The sequence below is a fragment of the Falco peregrinus genome, chromosome 8, assembly GCF_023634155.1.
Source record: "Falco peregrinus isolate bFalPer1 chromosome 8, bFalPer1.pri, whole genome shotgun sequence".
NCBI classification, from domain to species: domain Eukaryota; kingdom Metazoa; phylum Chordata; class Aves; order Falconiformes; family Falconidae; genus Falco; species Falco peregrinus.
Genome location: NC_073728.1, coordinates 6587328 through 6609573, shown reverse-complemented (window position 1 = coordinate 6609573; position 22246 = coordinate 6587328). Strand labels below are relative to the sequence as shown.

General features: G+C 51.2%; 1 protein-coding gene across 2 annotated transcripts in view; it reads left to right on the top strand.

The window, feature by feature from the left end:
• The first annotated feature begins 3479 nt into the window (after positions 1 to 3479).
• The window catches only part of COL6A2 (collagen type VI alpha 2 chain), a 28382-nt gene continuing 9615 nt past the window's right edge, over positions 3480 to 22246 (top strand). The window contains exons 1-27 of one of the 2 annotated variants that reach the window (XM_027792241.2): positions 3480 to 3637; positions 8254 to 8388; positions 9292 to 9890; positions 10468 to 10488; positions 11211 to 11276; positions 11821 to 11874; positions 11988 to 12032; positions 12217 to 12243; positions 12504 to 12530; positions 12633 to 12677; positions 13866 to 13919; positions 14304 to 14366; positions 14622 to 14684; positions 15570 to 15659; positions 16514 to 16576; positions 16987 to 17049; positions 17183 to 17245; positions 17765 to 17827; positions 18256 to 18306; positions 18684 to 18719; positions 19101 to 19163; positions 19411 to 19473; positions 19765 to 19800; positions 20052 to 20097; positions 20652 to 20804; positions 21063 to 21515; positions 21850 to 21888. In XM_027792241.2, coding sequence (XP_027648042.1) covers positions 8283 to 8388; positions 9292 to 9890; positions 10468 to 10488; positions 11211 to 11276; positions 11821 to 11874; positions 11988 to 12032; positions 12217 to 12243; positions 12504 to 12530; positions 12633 to 12677; positions 13866 to 13919; positions 14304 to 14366; positions 14622 to 14684; positions 15570 to 15659; positions 16514 to 16576; positions 16987 to 17049; positions 17183 to 17245; positions 17765 to 17827; positions 18256 to 18306; positions 18684 to 18719; positions 19101 to 19163; positions 19411 to 19473; positions 19765 to 19800; positions 20052 to 20097; positions 20652 to 20804; positions 21063 to 21515; positions 21850 to 21888 — 2452 coding nt within the window. In that variant the 5' untranslated portion in view covers positions 3480 to 3637; positions 8254 to 8282. The remainder of the gene's footprint in view (positions 3638 to 8253; positions 8389 to 9291; positions 9891 to 10467; positions 10489 to 11210; positions 11277 to 11820; positions 11875 to 11987; positions 12033 to 12216; positions 12244 to 12503; positions 12531 to 12632; positions 12678 to 13865; positions 13920 to 14303; positions 14367 to 14621; positions 14685 to 15569; positions 15660 to 16513; positions 16577 to 16986; positions 17050 to 17182; positions 17246 to 17764; positions 17828 to 18255; positions 18307 to 18683; positions 18720 to 19100; positions 19164 to 19410; positions 19474 to 19764; positions 19801 to 20051; positions 20098 to 20651; positions 20805 to 21062; positions 21516 to 21849; positions 21889 to 22246) is intronic. The other variant, XM_005241292.3, reaches the window with a different exon arrangement.

The following is a 22246-nucleotide window of genomic DNA, read 5'->3' as shown; positions in this document are numbered from 1 at the left end:
CCCACTGCTCAAACACAGGGAAGAGTTGGCTGAAAGTGAGAAGGCCGGAGGCAGCCTTGTCTGCAGGGACTACAGGACTGTGGTACTTCAGGTGCTGAGAGAAGTCAGCACGGCAAATGGCAGAGTTACAACCCTGAGCCTCAGAGGAGCAGGGGTTTGCCGGCTGCAGGGGCAGAAATACAAATGCATTGTCTGAATTGAGTTAGGAAGCAAGAATTTGAGAAAATGGCAACTACGAAAGGATGTAAAATCCACCCTTCTGTTTGTCATCAGTGAAAATGCTGAAATTATCAACTGCATACTTATAAATATTTGAAAACTAGCATTAGTTGCTTTCACTAAGCACTTAATAGTCTTGGCCTCAGTTTTGGTTCTCTTCACATTATTTAGGAAACAAGACCCTTGGAGACCACTGTATAAACTCAGAATCACATGAAGGGTGGATGCAATTGCAGACAGACACAAAGAAACTACAGTAGCTGTTTTCCAGAGAACGACAGCAGTCCCATAAAACTGTTTCAGATGTACGTAAGTGATTTAAAACTAGGAGATTGTATTTTATTGAGGGTTACAAGTCAGATGTTAAAATAAAAAAAAGAGCAGCTACACAGTTTACAAAGTAACAGCTAAACATACAGTAAATCCCATTTAAGTCTACAAGTGGATTTCACTGAAAGAGTAGCCCTCTGTGGTCTGTGCCTGATTGACTCCCTTACTTCAAACTCTATACAGAGTCATGGGGGAGAGCAGAAAATCAAGCATTTTTTTCCTTCTTGCTTTCCACTCCTCATTTTCCTCCATTTCCTCTGTCTCTATTTTAAATGTAATTGAATAGTAATTATCTGTTCGGTATATAGGGTGTTCCATGAGCAGCAATACCAGTACACAGGTCAGATACATAAAGTATGAGCAGCTAATCCACGTCCATGCGCATTCTCTGCAAAAATCTTACCATGAGGTTTGCAGTTCTATTGAAAGGAGAAGAACAGAAAGGCAATCGGTTTGAGGATTAGGAAAAGGAGCCAAAGGGAGGACAGAAATAGTGGACGAGGCTTCCATGAGTGAAAGGCAGTGATTCCTCACCTGCACAGACCTCTGTACGCAGAGAGCAAGAGCTATGTATAAAAGAGGATCTCTGCACACAAAAAGAAATGTCTTTGCCCATCTTGATTCCTCTTACAAAGAAGAAAGAAGATGGTAAATAAAATTTTAGTCCTGTCGTCTCCCCCACGTCCATTTTCCTCTAGAGCTTCCTACATTCTCATCCCATTCACAAGAACAAAATTTAATTACAGAGTACTAGCTCAGGCTTTTAATGGTGCGAGTTACAAAAAAGATTGTAAAAAATATCCAGACAAGAGCATAATCTTGTTTTGAGGTTATTTTGCCTGAATTTCTGTGTAAACAGGACATACTACCGCTTCAGTGTGCCTGTATGTCAGACCACCGCAACGTAAGAAATGAACTCACTAGATGTGGCCGTCTGTGACGGGTGGGAAGATAATATTCCTGCAGATGTCATGAAAATGGATGCCTAGGTAGGTGAGAAAGACCACATTAGCCTTTTTTTATTGAGGAAAAGGATGCAACAGGGGGCTGTTTTGTAAAATACATGAGAATCCTCATGGGGACAAAGCAGTATGTCATGCCAAGCTGCAGGAAAAGGTTTTGATTTGACATGAGAAGAAGCACACAAAGCTAAAAGTCTGTAGGTCCTGTGGTCAAGAAGCTGCAGACAAAAGACAATATTCACAGGTCTGCGAGGAGGAAGAGGGAGATATGGAAGTGTGGGCCTGAGCTCTCCCCCTTTCTACACTTTGGGCACTCACCAGCAATGTAGGAGACAGATGTGTTGCCCAGCTGTTTGTGATAAAGCATCTTGCTGGAAAAATAGCTTCTGCAGCAGCAGATTCACCTAGAAATAGACATAGTGAACATGGATTAGAAGCAGCATTGATGTGTATTCATGCATGCAGCAGAACTTGGACTTAACAGCAAAGTAGGCGAAAGAAATGGCCTGGTATGTGGTGTGTTTGCCAGATTACCAGAAGATGAATGCTTTGCTTAGACATCTCATGTATGGTCCCATAAATTGCTGTCATCAGAGGCTGGACAACTCCTCTTCACTAAAGATGCTCCAGAGGAAAAGAAACCATCCCATTTAGAGCTGCAGTAGTGCCCCTGGAAAGCGATGGCCCCACAAAATCTTTCTTTGCTCTTCCAAGGAGTCGTTGAGGAATTTCTTGTTTCTCAGGTATGTTTATTCTTCAGCGTCCCCTTGCTCCAGAATGAGTCCTGCTTCTGTCACAGGGCTTTGAGATGGACGGGGAAACGGGCATGTAAAATTCTAGCTTGTGACTGTGGCCCCTATAGATGATGCTTGAGCATCAGAAGCATTTACTTTGGAAAAGACCTTTAAGATCACCGAGTCCAACCCTAAACCCAATACTGCCATGTCCACCAGGGTACTGCGGGTGAAGGTGCTGACACAGAAGACACTCCAGAAATGTACCTTTATAAGCACGAGCAGCTACATGGAATTGGTTTATTATCTTTGCCTGCTAGTTCAGATGTTTTTTGCAAACACAAACAGCCTCAGCAACATGTTCCTGTAGGTCAGGAGTGGTGGGTTAGCAGCTTACTCTGAGATCTCCTGAGACAAATCCTTTGCTTTGGTCACTACTTGGGAGCCAGCACAGTGAAATAGAAGGTAACCTGGGTGTCTGCACTGTGGTCACCTTCTCTGGCAGCTGTGGCTCGGTTCTGGTCCCTTCACACTGTCCCTTTACACAAAAGTTTGGAGACACAAAGTCATAGCTCAAGGGATAACAGGCCACGTTCCTGGAAGTCATTGCTGTTGTCCATATTTTGTTGGGATATTTGCCCCTACTTTTCATTCAGCAGAGCTAAAAATTGCCTGTGAAACTAAAAATAAATTAAAAAAACACCCCCCAAAAACCTCCAAGGCAACAACAACAAAAAAACAAAGCCCAGAAATGAATCAATAGAAAGAGGTAATAGTAATACTCAGACTTGGAAGACTATGAGCAAGGTTTGGATATTTGCAAAGACCAAGATGGAAGTTGCTTTTTTTAAAAAATGTTCTATTTGTTCCGCTCAGGACACGTTACTCGGATGGGAAGAGGAGGAGGAGGACAGCAGGGGGAAAGAAAAAGGAACGCTATTTGATGGTATAAATACGTGGGGCGGCAATGCCAACCACGAAAAGGGGCCTCATCATGGAAAAACGAGACTTCTTCCAGCTCCTTGAAAACAAAGATGCCTTCAGCTCCAAAGATGACAGCCTCGCCCCAGCCCAGCATCTGCCCCTGGGGGGGGGGGGGCGGGTGGGAGGGGACCCTCCCGCGGTGGCGGTGGACCCACAGTGACTCTCCGTGGATGGCTGGGGCTACTACAGAGGAAGCTGTGCCGGGTTTTGGAGGAGGAGGAGGAACACAGAGGGCAGCTCCAGCCTGCCAGGGACGGGAGGGAGGGGGCTGGAGGCGGCCGCTCCGCCCCGCGCCCCGCCGCTCGCCCCCCGCCGCAGGGAGCGCCCCGCGTCCCGCCGCTCCCCAGCGCTGCGCCCCGGCCTTGGGGAGGGTTGGGGGAAGCAGAGTTCCATGACTTCGTTTTCCAGGTAAGCAGAGTTTTCTTCTCCTGGTAGAGCGGTCGGGTGGCTGTTGGCTGACGGTTCTCCAGCTGGGAATTCTCCGGTTTGGGTTTTCCAGAGCCGGGCTCTGAAATCCCAGCCGGGGGCTCTGCGGGCGGCACAGCTCCCGGGCTGCCCCGCCAGCCGCTCATCCCAGACACATCGTGCTCAGGCAGTACCTGCTGTAAGAAAATCTATTTTTTTGCTGTTGCTCTCCACTTTTCAATAGTTCGGGCATTTTCCAAGGGGGTTTGCCAGGTGCAGGTAGCGTGAGCCACAGGCTCTGCCGGGGCCAGAGGTATAGAAGTCTCTTGGTGGGGACCTGTTGAACCAAATTCTTCCCTGGGACAACTGGGTTGACCTCAGCAGCTACAGTGAAGCGATGGCAGCAGCAGCAGCACGGGACTGCGCTGCTGCTGTGCGCCTGAGCCTCTGTTCTGCTGCACCATTCCTCTTTGATTTTCGGAATTTCAGCAGATACGGATTAGTCAAACCTGTGATTCGCATCTCCTAGTTATGCTGAGTTCCATCAGCACCAGCTCCTCTGTTTTGCGGGGTAACAGCACGTTTGGAAATGCCTGTGAGCTTATTGCACTTGCATCCTCTCATCAGTTATTTATTTATTTGTTTGTTTGTTTGTTTATTTATTTATTTATGGTGGCAGGGGTCTGCTTGAGTGCTGTACGTGGAGCTTTCTGGCTGCCAAAGCCAAAGCTCCAAGGGGCTCTAGTATCCCTGGGGGGCAAGCTGCCCCCCCCCCCCTTCCTCCTCCCTCCCCCAGCCTTCCTTTGGCCTGGCCTTTGCCTGGCTGAAGTTCTGAGATGGTTGGAATAGAAGGGCTGGAGAAGGGCTGGATCCCCAGCAGACGTGGGGAAACTTTCACCCTGGGTGGTGTGCCCAGGGTCTAAAACTATGGGCACGTCTGGATAGTGACTGCAACCGACACTGCAATTCCCTCCGCGTGCAACATGCAAACTGTGGGCACGCAAACGAGGAAGGCAAGGTGCGTTTATAAAATCTTCTGTTCCAGATGGGACACATTTTGGGGTTTTTCTGGTTTTATTCAGCAAGCATTTGAGCAGTGACCACTGGGCATGGCCATGAAAAGACTTGGGGCTGGGTCCGTGTCAGAGCTTCAGTGCAGTTTCAAACATTATTCTGAATATAGCATAGCTACTGTAATTCTCCTTTCTTGAGAGTAATGCGATTTTTGTGGCTTTAAATAAGGTCCTTGCAGGCAGACTTAGCTTAGAGAGCAGAGAACCTGAATTTTTGTGAATCTGGGAACGATTTGCTCAGCTATAATAGATGTTGTGGTGTTGAGGGAGAAATGCACCATGCACCAGGAGGAACATCATAAATATCGATGTGTGGGATAAGACAGACCATGGTTCTGCCTGGCCAAGCACATGAGGTGACCTTTCTGGTGCATTAAAATCTGATAATCTGTTGTGAGAGCACAGATAAACTGACAATAATTTTCACATTTGAAAGAGTCATTGCAAGTCATTTGTTTGCCATAATAATACATTTGGTTCAGTTGGTCAGGGTGGGAAGTACCCACAAGCAAAAAACTCAGGTCCTCCTGCAAGACCACCATTTTTGCAGGGCTCTGTGTAGATAACTCCATATAATTTTGCAATTATGTGCGTAACAGCCAGGTCACCTGGGGTCTGAGTGTGGGAGCAGTAGACAAGACCATGCTTTTTTCTGCTGAGCATCTGAGACATTTGGTAGGAGCATAGACCTTAATGCGGGGAGGATAGTGCAAAGCAGCATCCTCAAAATCTGTTCAGAGGACCCAAAATCACTGCTCAAGGTTCCCTGGTGTTTTTTCCTTGTGTGCATCTTGTGGGGAAAGAGATGAATCACTCAGCAATACAAATACTGAGAGAAAGAAATTTCAAGATAAGTCACTGTAAGGCCTTGCTCCTACAATATCATGGTCCTGTTCTTGCAGAGGGAGAAAGGTCAAGGAAGAGCAGGGTGGGCAGACCCAAGTATTCAAGTGCAATGAGTCAGCTTCCAGCCTGCTCTTCCCATTAGTTTTCTGGACTATCAGTGTCCAAAAATTGTCTTCAACATCCAGCAAATGCATTAGTCCAAAATGCACCCTTTTGCTGGTGAAACCTGAGATTTCATTTCACCGTTTTGCAGCAGGAGGTGGGGCTTTAAGGAAAACTTCAAACATTACAAGATTTGTAACAGCATCACAAGAGCTGATAGTGCTCTGAAGATGCCAAAATAGGCACCATCACCCACCCCAGCCATGGAGACCCCTTAGATGGGAGAGGAGTCTCCAGCAGCACACACACACCCCCCACATGTCCACCCATTCTGCGTGCAACAGGACCACAAAGAAGTGAGCTGGGTCTGGTCTTTCCAGCTGTTGCTTTTCAACTTTCTGCCGGTGTAGAAGCAAAGGCCATGGTGCCTCACTGCCTTGGTTCAAAGCCCAGGGGCTGCGGGCAGGGGCAGTCCTGTGCCAGAGCTGGCCCTGGTTGCCCATGCAGCTGAACTGCTTGCTGTGGCTCTGCCTGGAGAGCAGCTCTTCTGCGCGGCAACTTTCCCACTCACACACATGTGGCAGGAGGGAGGGAGGGAGGTGGTTAAACTCGGGACGTGATGATCTGTGAGTCAGACACTTGGCCAAAGCCTCCAGTGCTCCCAGCCGCTCCAAAAGCTGATGTCTCCAGCTTCCTCAGTCGCCACTGAAGCCCGGCTCTGAAATGGTGCTGTCTGAAGGCACGAAGCTGTTGTGTTCCACAAAAGATCAGGATCTCCTGCAGCTCTGCTTTGGGGAGGGCAAGCAAGACAAGTGAAGCCTGTAGTAAGGCTAGAGGGAGGAATCTTGATCTTAACTGAAATACCCCTTTAGCATTAAAGTATTTTATTCATATGATACTTTTACTGTTCTCTGCAGTGCAGTGAAAATTGAGCCACAGTGACCTATGCAGGGCCTTCACAAGGCCACAGTCGGGTCTCTGCAGACAGCTCTGCAGCCTCTCTGAGCTGGAGGGGGAGGAAAAGGACCCGTGTACTACTTGGTAGGGACATTTTGGTGCTGAGCTGGAGGCACATTGATGTCAGGGGGCTTTGCTGAGCCGTGCCTGTGAAGCACCTCAAGTTGATGTTCCCAAAGCATTTGGATCCACCCAGGAGATCTTCAAAGAGCGTGAAGGTTTCTTCTTCTATCTGAGATCCAGCCTGAGCATTGGCTCTTGCAGGCTTGTTAGCATATGCACAAGCCTTAGTAAGAAGGAAGGCTGTCCCTATTGTGAGGATATCAGCAGCACTAATACAAACCAGCCTTTCCAGCATAACCCAGTTTGCAGAACCCTGTGATGAACTGCAGCTTGCAGTGTAAGCTGTAACAGGGCAATGTCCCATCAGGGAATAGCTGGTTGCCACATGGAGAGAGGTCTCTAGGGAGATGCGGGGGGAGCTGAGCTGCCTGTAATCTTCAAGTAATGTCATTTCTCATGCAACTGAGGCAGTAGCTCAGCTGCATTACTAACTTGCCCTCTTTCTGCACTGCCAATGCAGTGAAATGCACTCTCAGTGTCCGTTCAAGCCTTGGACTCTTCCAAGACCTACCCAAAAATGCCATTCAAGGAAGAAGCTCTCTTTCTGGACTGTACTCGGGCCTTCTTTTCATAAAGCAGATCACTGGTTCACAAAACCTTTTTGGTTTGCGTTGAGTTGATCACCAAGCAGAAAAGCCTCTCTGCTACCACTTGGTCTGCGTGCCATCAAGGGGCCAGACTGGTTGGTGCTATTTTCCTCTAGACATAGAGGTGAGCATCACCTCTTCTCCGTATTCTTTGCTGTGGGTAAGTGTGGCCTGAGTTTTGTCTGTGAATATCCTTTCAAATCCTGGGTTTCTCTGAACACTTATATACGTTCCCAAGAACTTTTCAGACTAGATCTCTAGCTTCTCTTCTGATTAAGTTATCATAACCCTACACAAAATACACTCCCATGTGCAGCTGGACCTTGGGGCTCAGTGATGGGTTGAATGCTAAAGATGTGCACTTTTTCAATCCTTGTTTATTCATCCCTTCACTCCGCAGGTTGTGTGGGCTCCAGAGCAGCACTGTTGAGGAAGGGGGGTTGTAGTTTTCCAGTGTACGCAGGCATCACCACACCCGCATGGGGAGTTGGAGGTGGAAAGGACCTGCTCCATGCTTTCACTGGTAGTCTGGCCAAGCAGGCAGAGAGGAGCACGGATGCATATGTCTGCATGGATTGGGGGTGATGGAGTCTATGGAGGCACGAGGCAGCCAGGAGAGAAACCATGAAACCAGAAGATCCTGATGCACTGTCCATAGCTCCACCACCCTATCCCTCCCTTCAGACTGAAAGAGAAGCTAAAGCAGTTTTAAATCATTCGCCCATACTCCTATAAAGGAAATACTTTAATTTCTTAGCTTTCAAGTCAATACAAAAATCTATATTAGCAGCCCAGTGATGTGTCATGGTGATGGAGAGGTCTTGTTTTTCACAGACAGGATTTACAAGGAGCATTGGCTGGCTTTGTGTCTTCCCAGCAGAGCTAGGAGGTTGCATATCGTGTTTAACATGTAACTTATGTTTTCCCACAGGCATCTAAATATCCAGTAGAACTGCTGAGATGTTCCGACAAGCCTTTTTTTCCACTCTCCTTTGTGTGGCTCTGGTTCCTCTCCATGCTCAGTTTAATGGGGATCCTGGAGATGTCACTTCTACCTCCTGTGCAGGTATTTAACCAGATAATTTGGGTGTCTCTCTCCTTTGTAGGCAGCAGTTTCACCGAAAACAATGGCCATGCTCAGTTGTAGAGTCCGCTCACACAGAACTGACAGTGGCACGTCTCACCTCTCCTGTCCCTTCCCTGTCACAGGCAGTGCCCTGTGGTAGCAATCCATCTGTAGGGAACACTGTCCTCCACCGAAACCCCCCTTCCTGGGTTTGCACTGGAGTGAGGAGAGGTGGAGATTGAAAAGCCTGGGGTCGGCCAGTGGCGGCTTCTCCCAGCTGCTGCAGTAACAAATACCAGCCAGTCTCCAGAGCTCAGCTCTGTTCCTGATGTCAGAAAATTGTCCGCTTTGACAATTTCAGCACTTTTCAGTTGCAGTGCAGATGAGGTGATGTATGTGCCCAGCCTGACTTTTTTAAAAAAAAAGGGTGAGATTTTCATGATTGCTTCAGCACTCAGCAGATCTTAGGATTTTGAAGTTCTGGGCACTGGAGAGTCATCCGATCCAAACACAGATGTTACTGCTAGTGCTAGGTGGGACTGGTGGTTTTTCCAGTATCGCACTTGAGTATGATCTTTTTGAAAATGTTTAGAAATCAGAGAGCAAGCAGCAGCCTAGCAGGCAAGCAGAGCAAAAGTCATACCCTTGCTCTTCTTCATTCGAATCTGGCACTCAGACCTCAGTTTCCTCATTTACTCCAACCCAGGTGGGAACAAATTAGTAAAGTTAGCCATTAGTAAAAGCTGCAACACCCTCGCAGGAAGCTGACTTTCACAAATCCATGTGCTGCTCTCTATACGCTGTCTATATATGCTTCTCGGTCCAGCTTTCTGAGGGACAGTGAAGGGGGTGCAGTGATGAGTGAAGTGCTCTGACATGATTTGAGTAAATGTCTCCATGTAGAAAAGAGGAACTGCCCCATCAACGTGTACTTCATCATTGACACCTCGGAGAGCATTGCCCTGCAGACTGTGCCTATTCAGAGCCTCGTGGATCAAATGAAGAAATTCATCCCTGAGTTCATCAATAAACTGGAGAGTGAGCTCTACCAGAACCAAGTCTACATCACTTGGCAGTTTGGTGGACTTCATTACTCAGACGTGGTGGAAATTTACAGCCCTTTAACGAGCAGCAAAGACATATACCTCCCCAGGCTGTATGCTATCAACTACCTTGGCCGAGGCACCTTCACGGACTGCGCTATCTCCAACATGACAGAGCAGATCCAGACCCAGATGGCCTCAGGTGTGAACTTTGCAATAGTCATCACCGATGGCCATGTCACTGGCAGCCCCTGTGGGGGGATGAAGATGCAGGCTGAGAGGGCGCGAGACATGGGGATCAAGCTCTTCGCAGTGGCCCCCAGCAAGAACGTCTACGAGCAGGGGCTGCGGGAGATTGCCAATCTGCCCCACGAGCTGTACCGCAACAACTATGCCATCACGCAGAAAGACACCCTGGACATCGATATGAATACCATTGACAGGATAATCCAGGCTATGGTACGGCATGCCCCCTGGGGTGCAGGGACTATAAGGGGGGACAAGAGAAGCAGCGCATGGATGGGGGGGAGGTGCTTTCTGAGCAGCCCCACGGTGGGTTTTGGCAGGGCTCTAGAGAGCACCTCTACCCAGGAAAAGCCTCCATTTTCCTCCTCTTTTTTTACGTCCTTTCAGCACTTATGGGCCAAAGGGAGTCTCAGCACCTCTGGCTTCTCTAGTCAGGTGCTTAACCAACACTCCCTGGTTTGTGCCTCTGTTCCCGGCATGTCTGGGCAGGCTGCCACCCTAGTGCCGGCTCTGGCTGAAGGCCAGACCCATACCCCAGCCTGGTCCCCACCCAGGGGTGCGTGGAAGAATGCGCAGCACTGAGGTATGGGCTCACCATCAGCATGGTCTTTGAAGCCCCACCTGTGAGACAGTGTTAACCAAGGACTCTGCTGGGAACATCTTTAAAGTCATGGGACCTTTACCACCTCCTCTCCCTTGAAGTCATGCACACTTCGAGGGTGCGATGCTGTTTTTCTCTAGGGAATGACCACCTTAACTGATTATGTTCTTCCTCTTTTGTCCTTTGCAGAAACATGAAGCCTACGGAGAGGTGAGTGAGCAGCATCTCCTACACTGTTGCCACATGACACAGGTTTAAGTTGCCGCACTTACAGAAGACCAGCTCGTGCCCCGAAGCAGCAGGGCAGGTTTTGCAGCGAGCTGCATGGGATGGGGCTCTGCCCACCTGTGGATCCCTGCAGAGCCTGGGGGCCTGTCCCCTTACCCAGTGGTTAAAATGGCATACTGGACTTTTCATTCTTTGCCTCCCCCTCACCTGCAATGAATTCAGGTCTATTGAACAGACCCATTTCATCACTTCGGAGGCACGTTTTGTAGGTGCTGTACAAGCTGAAGCTCCTGCCCTGCTGGTATCACGCAGACAGGGATTGGCATACATAGGGAGGAGTGTGTGGAGCAATACTCCAGAGGGCATGCACATGCCCTGATCGCCCCAGAAGAGCAAGCCCACACCACCTCGCCTGACACTTAGCAGTCTTGTTCTTTCAGTTTGGGCCCAGAGCCAAGCCATAATGAATGTGCTTGTGGCAACTTTCTGCTTTTAATTTATGGGCAGCGTTTTTCTGTCTGCTTGTTGCTGTCCCGATTCTGACCCAGCTGGAGCCACAGTAGCTATCGGCACTGTGGCCACAGGGAGAGGTGTGTGGAGAGCCGTGGTGCAGAGCTGAGCTTCAGGTGCACGCTGGCTCAGCACACAGAGCAGCCACCACGTGGCTTTATAAACCACCTCCTGTTTATTTTGTTTTATTTCAGTGCTACAAGATGAGCTGCCTGGAGATTGCAGGTCCACCTGGTCCCAAAGGATACCGAGGGCAGAAGGTATGTCGCCCTAACCTGTGGGAAGAGAATAATGCCAGTGCCTGCCACAGACACTGTACGATGCCCCAGATCCCACCTCAGGCATAGCCCCCAGGTGGGATATAACTCCCCAGCATCTATCTTGGCCCTGGGAGACTGCCATGCTGCAGTGAATGGAGCACACAGCCAGCACCAGTGTGTCCTCATGTCCGTGCTGAGGCTGATGCATTGACATCAGTGCAGAGAGGCATCCGAGCATCAGCTGTGCCAGCCACAGCCAGCACCTTCAGTGCCTGAGGGCAACAGGAGTCAGGCAGCAGTTGTCTCTGACTGTCCCACCATCACAAGCAGAGCTCTCAGGTGTGCAGGGTGTCCCACCCTCCTGTGTGCACCCCTCCCCATACAGTCTTTCCCTGACTTCCCCAGAATAAAGCAGGTCCCACTCCACTGACACGCTGCCCCAGGCTCTGTAGGAGCAGTCACAGCGAGCCTGATGCTCCCAGAAACTGCCGTTTTCTCAGTCAGCAGCAAGTCCGGACTTATGTTTGTTTTTTTCTTTCCTTAGGGTGCAAAGGGGAACATGGGTGAGCCAGGCTCCCCTGGGCTGAAGGGACGACAGGTGAGTTGTGGAAAGTCCTGTCCCCCCTGCCGCAGCCAGTGGTGCTGCCCTTGCATTAGCTGGGGCCAAATCTCTGCCGCGCTCAAGCTAACTCTCCACGTCTTCTTCTTAAGGGTGACCCAGGTATTGAAGGTCCGATCGGATACCCTGGTCCCAAGGTAAGAATCCTATAGCCAGTGGCTGAGCTCTTTGCATTTGTTGATCTCTGGTAAAGCAGGGGGAGCTCTGCTTTTTCCCCTCACCTGCCCATTTTGCACCCCAGACCCCCAGAGCTCCACTGCCTTCACTCCTGCCGCTGGGCAGGCACTAACACAGCATTTTTCTTCTTTTCTTCTTGTCTAGGGTGTCCCGGGGCTGAAAGGAGAGAAGGTGAGAAAGAAGAGACTGAAAGGATGTCTGGGTGCTTGGCAGAGGACACACACATTTCTGTTACAAAGAGGGAGAGTTTAGCTGTAATGAGGAGAATAACAACCCTATTAATGTGTCATTGCAGACTTTCAGGGGCATCTCAAAGCCTGTCTCCTTCAGGCATTGCTGATGATCTTGTGAAGTGTTGATGTTTTTACCAAGCTAAACAGGAGGGAGGGCTGTAGGCAGACTGGCTGACTTTTGTTCTCTTCTTCCCCCAGGGAGAGATTGGATCTGATGGACGGAGGGTAAGAAAGGACATTTTCTAACTTGCATGTTGTTCCAGCTACCAACCCTTCAGTGTGTGTTAACATGTCACTGATCCCTCTTCTTCTCCTCATTGATCCCAGGGTGCCGCTGGTTTGGCAGGCAGGAACGGCACTGATGGACAGAAGGTAACAGCACCGGGAGCACCCTGTAATGTTGCTCCTGATGTTTCATTGTTTTACCCTGCCTGGTCCCCACAGGTTGTTCTGTTTATCTCATCCCACACGGTAGCTTTTTGTTCTGACCGGGGTTTCTGTGAAGTTTTTTGCACATCATTCTGCATGGCCTGTAGAAATATTTGAGCTGGCTGGAGATGCATTAATTCAGGTCACAGAAGCGCTAGCCCTTCGTCAGCAAGCTCTGGGCAGGAACGAGATGTGTAACCCGGGGTGTGCTCCTGCTGCAGGAGGGGATACAGCCAGATCATCCGGGTGTAGATATCTGTCTTGAGTGTTAGTGACCCCTACAGGACACACACACACACAGAGTGTTCCGCAGAAATTTGCTTTCCAAGGCACTTCGTCACAGAATCCAAAATCTCATCTCTAAGCTACTGCTTGTCCCTAATATTAAAGCCCTAAAGCCAGGTCCAAGTACCTTGTAGCAGCCCCTGAAATCCTCTGACCCCTCTATGGTGAGTGTAGATGGACACAACCCCCTTAGATCTGTGTGCCGTGCAGATGTGCCGCAGGGGGACAGCCTAGCCCAAGGTGGCCAGGCTTCAGCTGGCTTTGCCTGCTGCCCAGCACGCGCTGGGTTGGCTCTCAGCGCTTTCTTACGTGCTCAGCCAAGTACATCTGTGAGATAACGCCTTCAACGCCTGCTGAAGCTCTAAAACACCAGCGTCCTTCAGCCCCCACCACTCTCTAGCCGAGGCGAGCTGCCTAAGCACTACGGGCAAAGCTGTTTTAGGGTGCAGAGCCCGGCAGTCACAGCTCCCACAGCATCCGCCGGGCAGCGGGGTTACCGCAATGAGCTGCTCTGGCGCAACGTGCACGGCAAAGGACCAGCGCAATCGTGGACGTGAGTGACTGCCAAATCTAGCCTCAAGGGATGTGTCCATCACCCAGGGCACGTGTGTGGGATGAACATGCTTGAATTCCCACCAACACCCATGCTGGAGCTACTTTGTCCTCCTCCCTTTGATTCTGCATAGCACACTCCTGTTTAAGGAATACACTTGCTATTTATTCTCTAGCTAATGACAGGTATGGTCAGCAGATGATGTTAAAACTCAGTAACTTAACAAGAAAAGCCGTATTTTCCCTTCAGACACCTACAGCTTCTCTTTCTTCTTTTGAATGCTATCTCTCCAGGGCAAGCTGGGGAGAATTGGACCACCGGGCTGCAAGGGAGACCCCGGTGACAAGGTAGGAATGCTTTACTCTTTCATTCAGCACATCAGTTGTGTAGCTGCTGAATCAGTTGCACATTTATAAGGATGGCCAACGAAAGGTTACTGGCCCATTTTCCTACAGATTGCATGATCTGATCCTAGGCCTGGGATCCCCAGAATGGGGAGCACAGCCTGATTGGTTTTGTGCCTCCTTTCCGTGGGCGACTAAGCTGGGATCCCCCAGCATCCATCCCCTCCACATGGAGAGGAGGAGCTGCTCCTTTTGTCATCACCAGCAGCAAGGAAACACTGTTTTAGTCTCCAGAACAACTTTCTAAGCCAATTGACTTTTTTTGCAGGAAAAGTGTATATTGTTGCCACTGCAAAATGTGTGGTTCTTTGTCCTTTCCCTCCCTAGGGCCCTGATGGCTACCCAGGAGATGCAGGAGACCAAGGTGAAAGAGGAGATGAAGGCATAAAGGTACAAGTGCTCTGAGCAGCAAGCAGAGCGTGTGGGCCGAGGCCATGGGCAGGGACAGCTGCCTGTGTTTACTCTTAAATCCATCGCTACTCATGGAGCCCGCAGGCTCTGGGGTGTGGATCCCATCACCAGAGACAGGAGCTGAGGAAAGAGCCTTGCTGGCGCTGCTCCTTGGGCTCCTCATGGTGCACGTCAGTGGTACATGGCAACATGTTGCTGACGCAGGCAATGACTGTTGTTCTCTGGCTGTTTCAGGGAGATCCTGGCCGACCTGGTCGCAGCGGACCCCCAGGACCTCCAGGAGAAAAAGGAAGCCCGGTAGGTTCATGCAACGTTCAGATGTCTCCAGTGTCTTACTGAGGTCTGCTCCATGCAGCGTGGAGCTGGGGCGGTATCAGCTGCAGCACAAAGGTGACTGCTTGCCAAGGCATCCTGGTGATTCTGAAAATTAGCCCACTGGCATGGAGAAAGAACAAGCCTCTGGGTGGCCAAATGAGCTTTCCTGTCATGTGTGTCCCCACCAGTACATTTTGTAGGCAACAGGAGAAGGGACTGCGCAACATCCCTGCAGCTGCCCAGAGCCAAATAAATATGGGTTTTGAGCAGAGAAAAGCAAGCAAAATACACGTAGGAGGATTTACATTCCTAGCTGATCCATTGCACTGCATCTTTCCTCCTTTTCCCATCATCTCCTGGGTAGAAAGGCCCTGTTTGGCTGTGATTTCCCCTACTACAGTTTCATGACTTCCTCAGTGTTTGTGGCCATGCCAGTGTTTGCAGGCTGTTTCTATTCATGTGAGTAAAAGTTAATGGTGAATTTCTCAGAGATCTAACACAGGCTTTGCCCACTGTACTTGACCTTACAGCCCAAGGTTGCTATGCTGATGGCCAGTTATTTCAGAGGTAGTGGAGGAGGCTGAAGTAACCCTCCAGCTTTAGGCAGGGCTGGACAGATGCTGTAAGGAAGAGCTGACAAGCCTTTGCACTGGGTGATGGAGGAAAGGTGACACAGCATCACGCTGCTCCAAGGCTGGAGCCTGTGCACATAGCATTGACATATAGGCATGGCGGGTGCGTGGAAGTATAAATTCTGTGCTCATACACTCCTCTCCTCAAGGGTGGACTGCTTGGCACAGGAGAAGAGGTGCACGTGTGCACCTTGACCTCTCTTCTGACAAATTGTGTTTCTTTTTCTTCTCCAAGGGACTTCCAGGCAACCCTGGAGCTCAAGGGCCTGCTGGAAGCAAGGGAAGCAAAGGTGAACCAGGACCTCCTGGACCCAAAGGAGAGCCTGTAAGTGTCTGAATAAGTCCCTGGACAGTGGGCACACCACAGGAGCCTGATGCAGTTTCATGGATGAGCACTGAGAAAGTCCCCTGTTTAGCCTGCCTGCCCTGCCTTCTGCATCCCAAAAGATGGATGTGCAGATGCAGATCCCCTTGTCTCCGCCATCTTCATAGAGCAGTACTTCCATAATCCCAAGCCTGATGTTGACCATTTCACCTTAGAGAAGCATCCTGTATTCCCACACAACCACAAATGCCTCTGTGGATGCCCAGGGACACTTTGGTTGCAAGGTCCCCAAACTGCTGCCTTCTTGCAGGAGCTCACAGAGTGGAGATCTGGTGGCCATTAAGGTAGAGCTGTCTGAAAAGGGCGGTGTCATGACATCAATTTTGCCACACAGACTCAAGCTAATGTGGTGGGCCAACTGCAAAATTTGGGGAGCAGGTGAGAGGCGATGTTCCTTGGCAGAACACAGCAGCACAGCTCCACCAGCACCAAGAGGCCAGAGGCCAGCTGGCTTGTGCCCTTGTGCAAGATCCAGTGGGGAAAGCAACGCTGGATGAGCTGGAAGTACAGCAGAGTGTTTAACCCTCAGGGAATGAACCACCAGTGTTTGTGGTCAGTGCAGTGACCACCCCACTGATAGAATAGTCTGGCTGTGGCTTCCCAAAAGCCAAAGGCAAGATCTCAAGCAGTGTCAGCGTGGCCATCCCCGCTGCCCTGCTGCCAGGTGCATGCTCGCTAAGGGGGCAAGGAGAAGTCTCTTGGGTCGGGTGGGAGAAGGCAAGGCAGCCAGGTGTCATCCATCCGGTAGCATCCACCTTTGCATCCCATTTATGTAACTTTCTGTGTCTGCCAAGGGTCGACGTGGAGATCCAGGGACGAAAGGCAGCAAAGGCACTCCCGGGGGCAAAGGAGAAAGGGTAAGTAAAGCACCTGCCCAGACTATTGCAAATGAGCCCAAGATGCACGGGGCTGGTGTGTGTGATGCGCCACTGCCCAGCCACGAAGTATCCAGCACCAGAGCTGGGAATAGCAGATCCCAGTGGGCTCTGCGTGGGTGCTCTGCTCCCACTGTGCCTGCTGTCTGCCCTGATGCCAGCAGGTACAGCCTCCTCTTCCAGGGCTTGATCCAGAGAGGCGATGAAGGGCAGCAAAGCTGAAGGCTAAGAGACCTGTTCAGAGGGCACACTGCCCTACACTGTGTTTCAAGCCGAAAAATGCCAGATTTGAGGATGGCATCATGCCTCCTCACTCCAAGGAGCAGTGCCACGTACACAAACAACACTGGAGACATCCCTGACCAGGAATAATATCTTTGCCCTCCTCACAGGGAGATCCTGGTCCTGAAGGTCCCCGTGGCCTGCCTGGCGAGGTTGGAAGCAAAGGAGCAAGGGTAAGCCTGGAGCAGGGGTTAGTGACAGCCAGGAGGGAAGGAGAGTGCTGCTGCCATCCAGGGCAGCTCACTTGTATTTCCTCCTCGTGCACACCTGCCTCCATATGTTCTTGCATCTTTCTTTGTTTTGCAGGGAGACCAAGGACTGCCAGGTCCCCGAGGCCCTTCAGGTGCCGTGGGAGAGCCAGGCAAGATAGTAAGTCATCCTCAGGCATCTGTGTAACCATCTCCTCCTCCTGCAGCGAGAGCTTGCCCTGCTGACGTAAGCTGGCTGCACTGTCCCTCCTGAGGGAAGCCTGTCTGACCTTGTCTCAGGGATGCTCAAAAATTAGCTAGCTCTTCCTGGGGCAAGGAGAAATTGCAGGAGCCAGGAGTCCCTGCTTCTCCATCACTCCAGTCCCAGGCATTCCCATGACAACATGGAAGGGAACACATCAGAGCGGGTCACGGGGTGAGGAAAGCTTGGACTCCCTGGGCTCCCATTTGTCCTGGGCTGGATGTCAGTCCAGCACCCCACAGTAGTGCCGTGACATCCATGTGGCTCTATGGGATGCAGGAACCCAAGTGCTGGATCAGGCACTGTCACAGAAACCTCATCAGGAGGGGATATGGTCCTGCAGCATCATGTCAAGAGTTGGTTTTTCCAGCACAGTCCCCTGTGCGGCCAGGGAAGCCACAGGGAACGTCCTCACCTATTTCCTCCACTGTCCTACAGGGATCACGTGGGGACCCTGGTGACTTGGGCCCAAGAGGTGATGCTGGACCACCAGGACCAAAGGTAAAGTACCCGAATGCAACTCCACATTTGAAAGGGTATTTTGGTGTGCTATTTTTTTATAAAAAAGAAAAAAGAAAAAAAAAAGAAAAAGAAAAAGACAGTTTCCACTGAAAAACTTGCATGCCTCAGAAATGGAATGGCTCAAATCTGGGCATCCCTATGGGGCAGAGATGTAGGTCTTGCTGTGGCCGAGGCAGCTCTGTTTACACCCCTTACCCTGCACAGATTCAGGGGTGTCCCTGGCATGTGACATCCCCAAGACCCTGCAAAACCTTGCTTCACACAGCCAGTCCCAATGTTTCAGGGCCAGCTGAAAGAAGGTGGTGTCTCACCGCAAGAGAAGATGAAACCAGTTCTGACTGTCACTGGCATCGCCAGGTCAGGAGGACTGCGTTTGGTTTCTGACGGGTCATTTTTTTCTACCAAAGGGTGACAGAGGCAGACCTGGCTTTAGCTACCCCGGACCCAGAGGACCACAGGTATGTGTGCCTCATCCAGTGCACATGCGTGTGCTGTGAGGAAACCTGTTTCGGTGGAGATTGCTGTTGGAGCTGGGTAGCCTGGGAGTAAAGAGAAGGAGGAGAAAAAATGATCGGGGTCACAAAAACGTGGAGCCCACCAAGCGCGTGAGGGAGTTGAACACTGGGACTGAACCTGCCTCACGGCAGAGGTGCTAGGGACCCCAGCCTCGGCAGAGGTGCTGGGGAGGTGGCTGCACCCACCACCCCAACCATCGGCCCAAAGCTACACCTGCTGTTCGGCTTTGCGTCCCTCGCTGCAGACTTCGGATGCATGTGTGCACAGTGTGGGGCTGGTGCTGTTTGGGTGCTGACCCCTCCCTCCTGTCCCTTCACAGGGTGACAAAGGTGAGAAGGGACTGCCAGGACCCAAGGTGAGTGTGTTTGTCTGCGTTGCCTGTTTCTTGTGCTGACTGAAATGCTGAGCAGTTGTTGCCCGACCCTCCAGGTGCATGGCCGAGGAGCCTGTCCTGCCGGCAGCTGCCCTGGCTGTTCCCTGCAGCTGCGGAGCCTGGGTGTATCTCCCAAGCCCAACTGCTTTTGAAACCATCTGAAATATGTTTTGCAAAACTTCTTGATTCTTAGTTAACGCCTGTGTAAACACTGTTTCTTTAATCTGCACTGAGCTGCCGGTTTACGGGGTGCTCTCCCAGGCCAGGCAGGCGTGTTTTTGACAGGCTCATAGTGGTAGTGCCTCTGCCTGAGCACATCCAGATGTGCTCCATGCCGGATCTGTTTCTCCTTCCTTCGAGCAGGGAGGAAGAGGTGAGGTTGGACCAAAAGGACTGCAAGGGACCAAAGGCGAGAAGGGGGAACCGGTAAGCAGACTTCCCGTACTGCCCACAGGGTCAGCGTCCCCCTCCCACACCTCTGCGTGGTGTGCTGGGGATGGGGCTGCCCGCTCTCCTTGCCCACCCCGTGCCCCCAGGCTCAGCGGTGGCAGGCTGGTGACCGTGCTTAGCAGAGCTGTGTCTGACAAGGGGGTCAAGAGGAGCCCTGAACACCAGCAGCTGCATCGCCATCCTTGCTGGAGAAATATTTGATCCTTCTTTGCTTCTTCCCCAGGGTGACCCTGGCCCAGGAGGTGAGCCTGGACCCCGTGGTCCAACTGGTGAACCTGGCCCCGAGGTACGGTACCGTGCCATTGTGTCTGAGCAGATGCTGCAGCTCCCTCCTCCCCTCCCCACTTCTCCATGATGCTTTAAAGCCCAGAGGATCCCAGTGAGCAAGCCCTGCAGCAGGGCTTGCTGGAGGCGACACAAGTTGCCAGATGTGTCTGCTGGCTCCCAGCAAGGGTTTCCTACCCTTCCCGTGACAGACCCCTGCAAAACCGCACATTTTTGATGGCTCTGACATCTAGTTCCCAAAAAGGGAACTCACGGTAAAACTGTGCCTGAAATCCCTGTGTTTTTCTTACAGGGGACCGCTGGCCCACCAGGAGACCCTGGCCTGACTGTAAGTAGCACTGCTCTGCAGCCCCCCTGCTCTTCCTCCTTGGGCAACCATGGCTTTGCTGTGCACAGCCTGAGAACGAAACGGGGCATCAGGTCCTGCCGCTGCCTGGTGGAGTGGCCTGTGGCATCCCACGGGAGCCAAGGAAAGAGGGGAGGGGGTCGGCTGGGTGGGAAAGGCTCTCCTTTCCCTTAGAGGGGATGGATGCTGTGTAAGGGGAGGGGGGCATTCACCCTGCACCTCTTTGCTGGCAGGACTGCGACGTGATGACCTACGTGCGAGAGACGTGCGGATGCTGTGGTGAGCAGATCATCAGCTCTCCTCAGGGCAGGGGAACGACCACTCGAGGGATGGGGAGGGGGGGTCACCAGAGGCTGGCTCCTTCACAGCTCTGCCCTGTGAGCTGCCCTTTGCACTGAGCCGCCAGCACGGTGGGCTCTTTGCCGCTCTGCACCCTGCAGAGGAGACACCACGGGAAGTCCATCCTGCCCACCCCAGCCCCAGCCCACCCACTAAGTGTGATGGCACTGATGGGACAGCCTGGCTTACCTCCCAGAATCTAGCTTTGCCATCGCAAGAGCAGTGAGCTATAACGTAGAGTCGCATGGTCCAGATGATAGGATGAAGCGTATTACACAGTGTGATTAAAAAGGTTTCTTTTGATACACATTGACAGAAAGATGCATGTAAGATCCTCTGTACGCTGCTGCTGTGGGCAACACCATAAACCCTGTCGATGCTTGGTGTGATGCTAACTGTCTCTGTCTTCCCATAGATGGTCTCTTCTGCCTTGTTGGCTCTTTTCCCCACCATCATTGACCTTTGTGCTTTCCTCTTTCTGTCCCTCTCCCCAGACTGTGAGAAGCGCTGCGGTGCCCTGGACATCATGTTCGTCATAGACAGCTCGGAGAGTATTGGCTACACCAACTTCACCCTGGAGAAAAATTTTGTTGTCAACGTGGTCAGCCGGCTGGGCTCTATTGCCAAGGACCCCAAGTCGCAGACAGGTCTGGGCTGTGTGGGGACAGAGTGGGACATGGGAAAACTCAAAGGGTCTTGAATCCCTCCAGCATCCATGTTTGTCTGTATCTGCCCTGGGCTGCAATCCATCTGTCCAGCATTTTTGCTGCAGTTTCTGCTCTTCCCTCTTTCCTTCCCAGCTTTGTAGGCCAGGCAGGCAGCTCTTTGCTGGTATGAAAGTTTGCTGAATTTCCCCACTTTTCCCTGAGGATGCAAAGCCAAGTAATGTGACCCTTCACCGGCAGGTGCCCGTGTCGGAGTGGTGCAGTACAGTCACGAGGGGACCTTCGAAGCCATCAAGCTTGATGATGAGCGCATCGATTCACTGTCAAGCTTCAAGGAGGCAGTGAAGCGCCTGGAGTGGATTGCGGGAGGCACCTGGACACCATCTGCTCTCCAGTTTGCCTACAACAAGCTCATCAAGGAAAGCAGGCGAGAAAAAGCCCAAGTGTTTGCTGTGGTGATCACGGATGGGCGCTATGACCCCAGGGATGATGACAAGAACCTAGGGGCTCTTTGCGGTAGAGATGTGGTTGTCAACACCATTGGCATTGGAGACATGTTTGATCAGCCAGAACAGAGTGAGACCCTGGTCTCCATTGCCTGCAATGAACCCCAGCGAGTCCAGAAGATGAGGCTCTTCTCAGACCTGGTGGCAGAAGAATTCATTGACAAGATGGAGGACGTGCTCTGCCCAGGTCTGCACCTTTCCTTGCACAGTTCTGACTGGAACTGGAGTTTTCACCCCCAGGGTTTGGGGTTGGGGGGCATATATGGTGCATTGCAACGATTGTAGAGATGCTGTGCCCTAGCAGGTTGGCCAGTAGCTCATAAGCTGGGTCATTCATGGTGGGGGCTGACCTTTATGTAGCTCTGGGTAAGCAGTCCTGCCTCAGATATGGGCCAGCCTTTTGGGGCAGCCCTTTGGAGTCCTTTCCCCTTTAGAGACCTTACCCTGCCACCCCAACTGTGCAAGCCTTGAGGGGGGGTGGCAGCATGTCACTCAGTTTTCCCTGTTTCTTTTCCTTCCAGATCCACAGATCGTCTGCCCTGAGCTGCCTTGTCAAACAGGTAAACTTTACAAGTAGCTTCATGCCATCTGCACGAAGGGATGGGGGAGAGTGCACATGGCTCGGGAGTGGGAAGAGGGTGTGCAGCCCTGTTCATTCCCTTTGGATGGCAGGAGTTCGGGATATAGTGTTACTTTACATGAGGAGAGGCTCCAGGGTTTCATCTCCTGCTCTTTTTGTGTCTCTCTGAGTTCTCTGCACAGGTAGGTACAAGTGCACCATGTTAGTGCACTAGCATGGCTCAGCCCTGATATTTCTCCCTGTCCCACCAAATTTTGACCTTCAAACTCAGCAATTAATTTCTCAGTTGTTCCATGTTTCTATTATACATGAAGTCAAAAGCCCCTTGCTAAACTCTC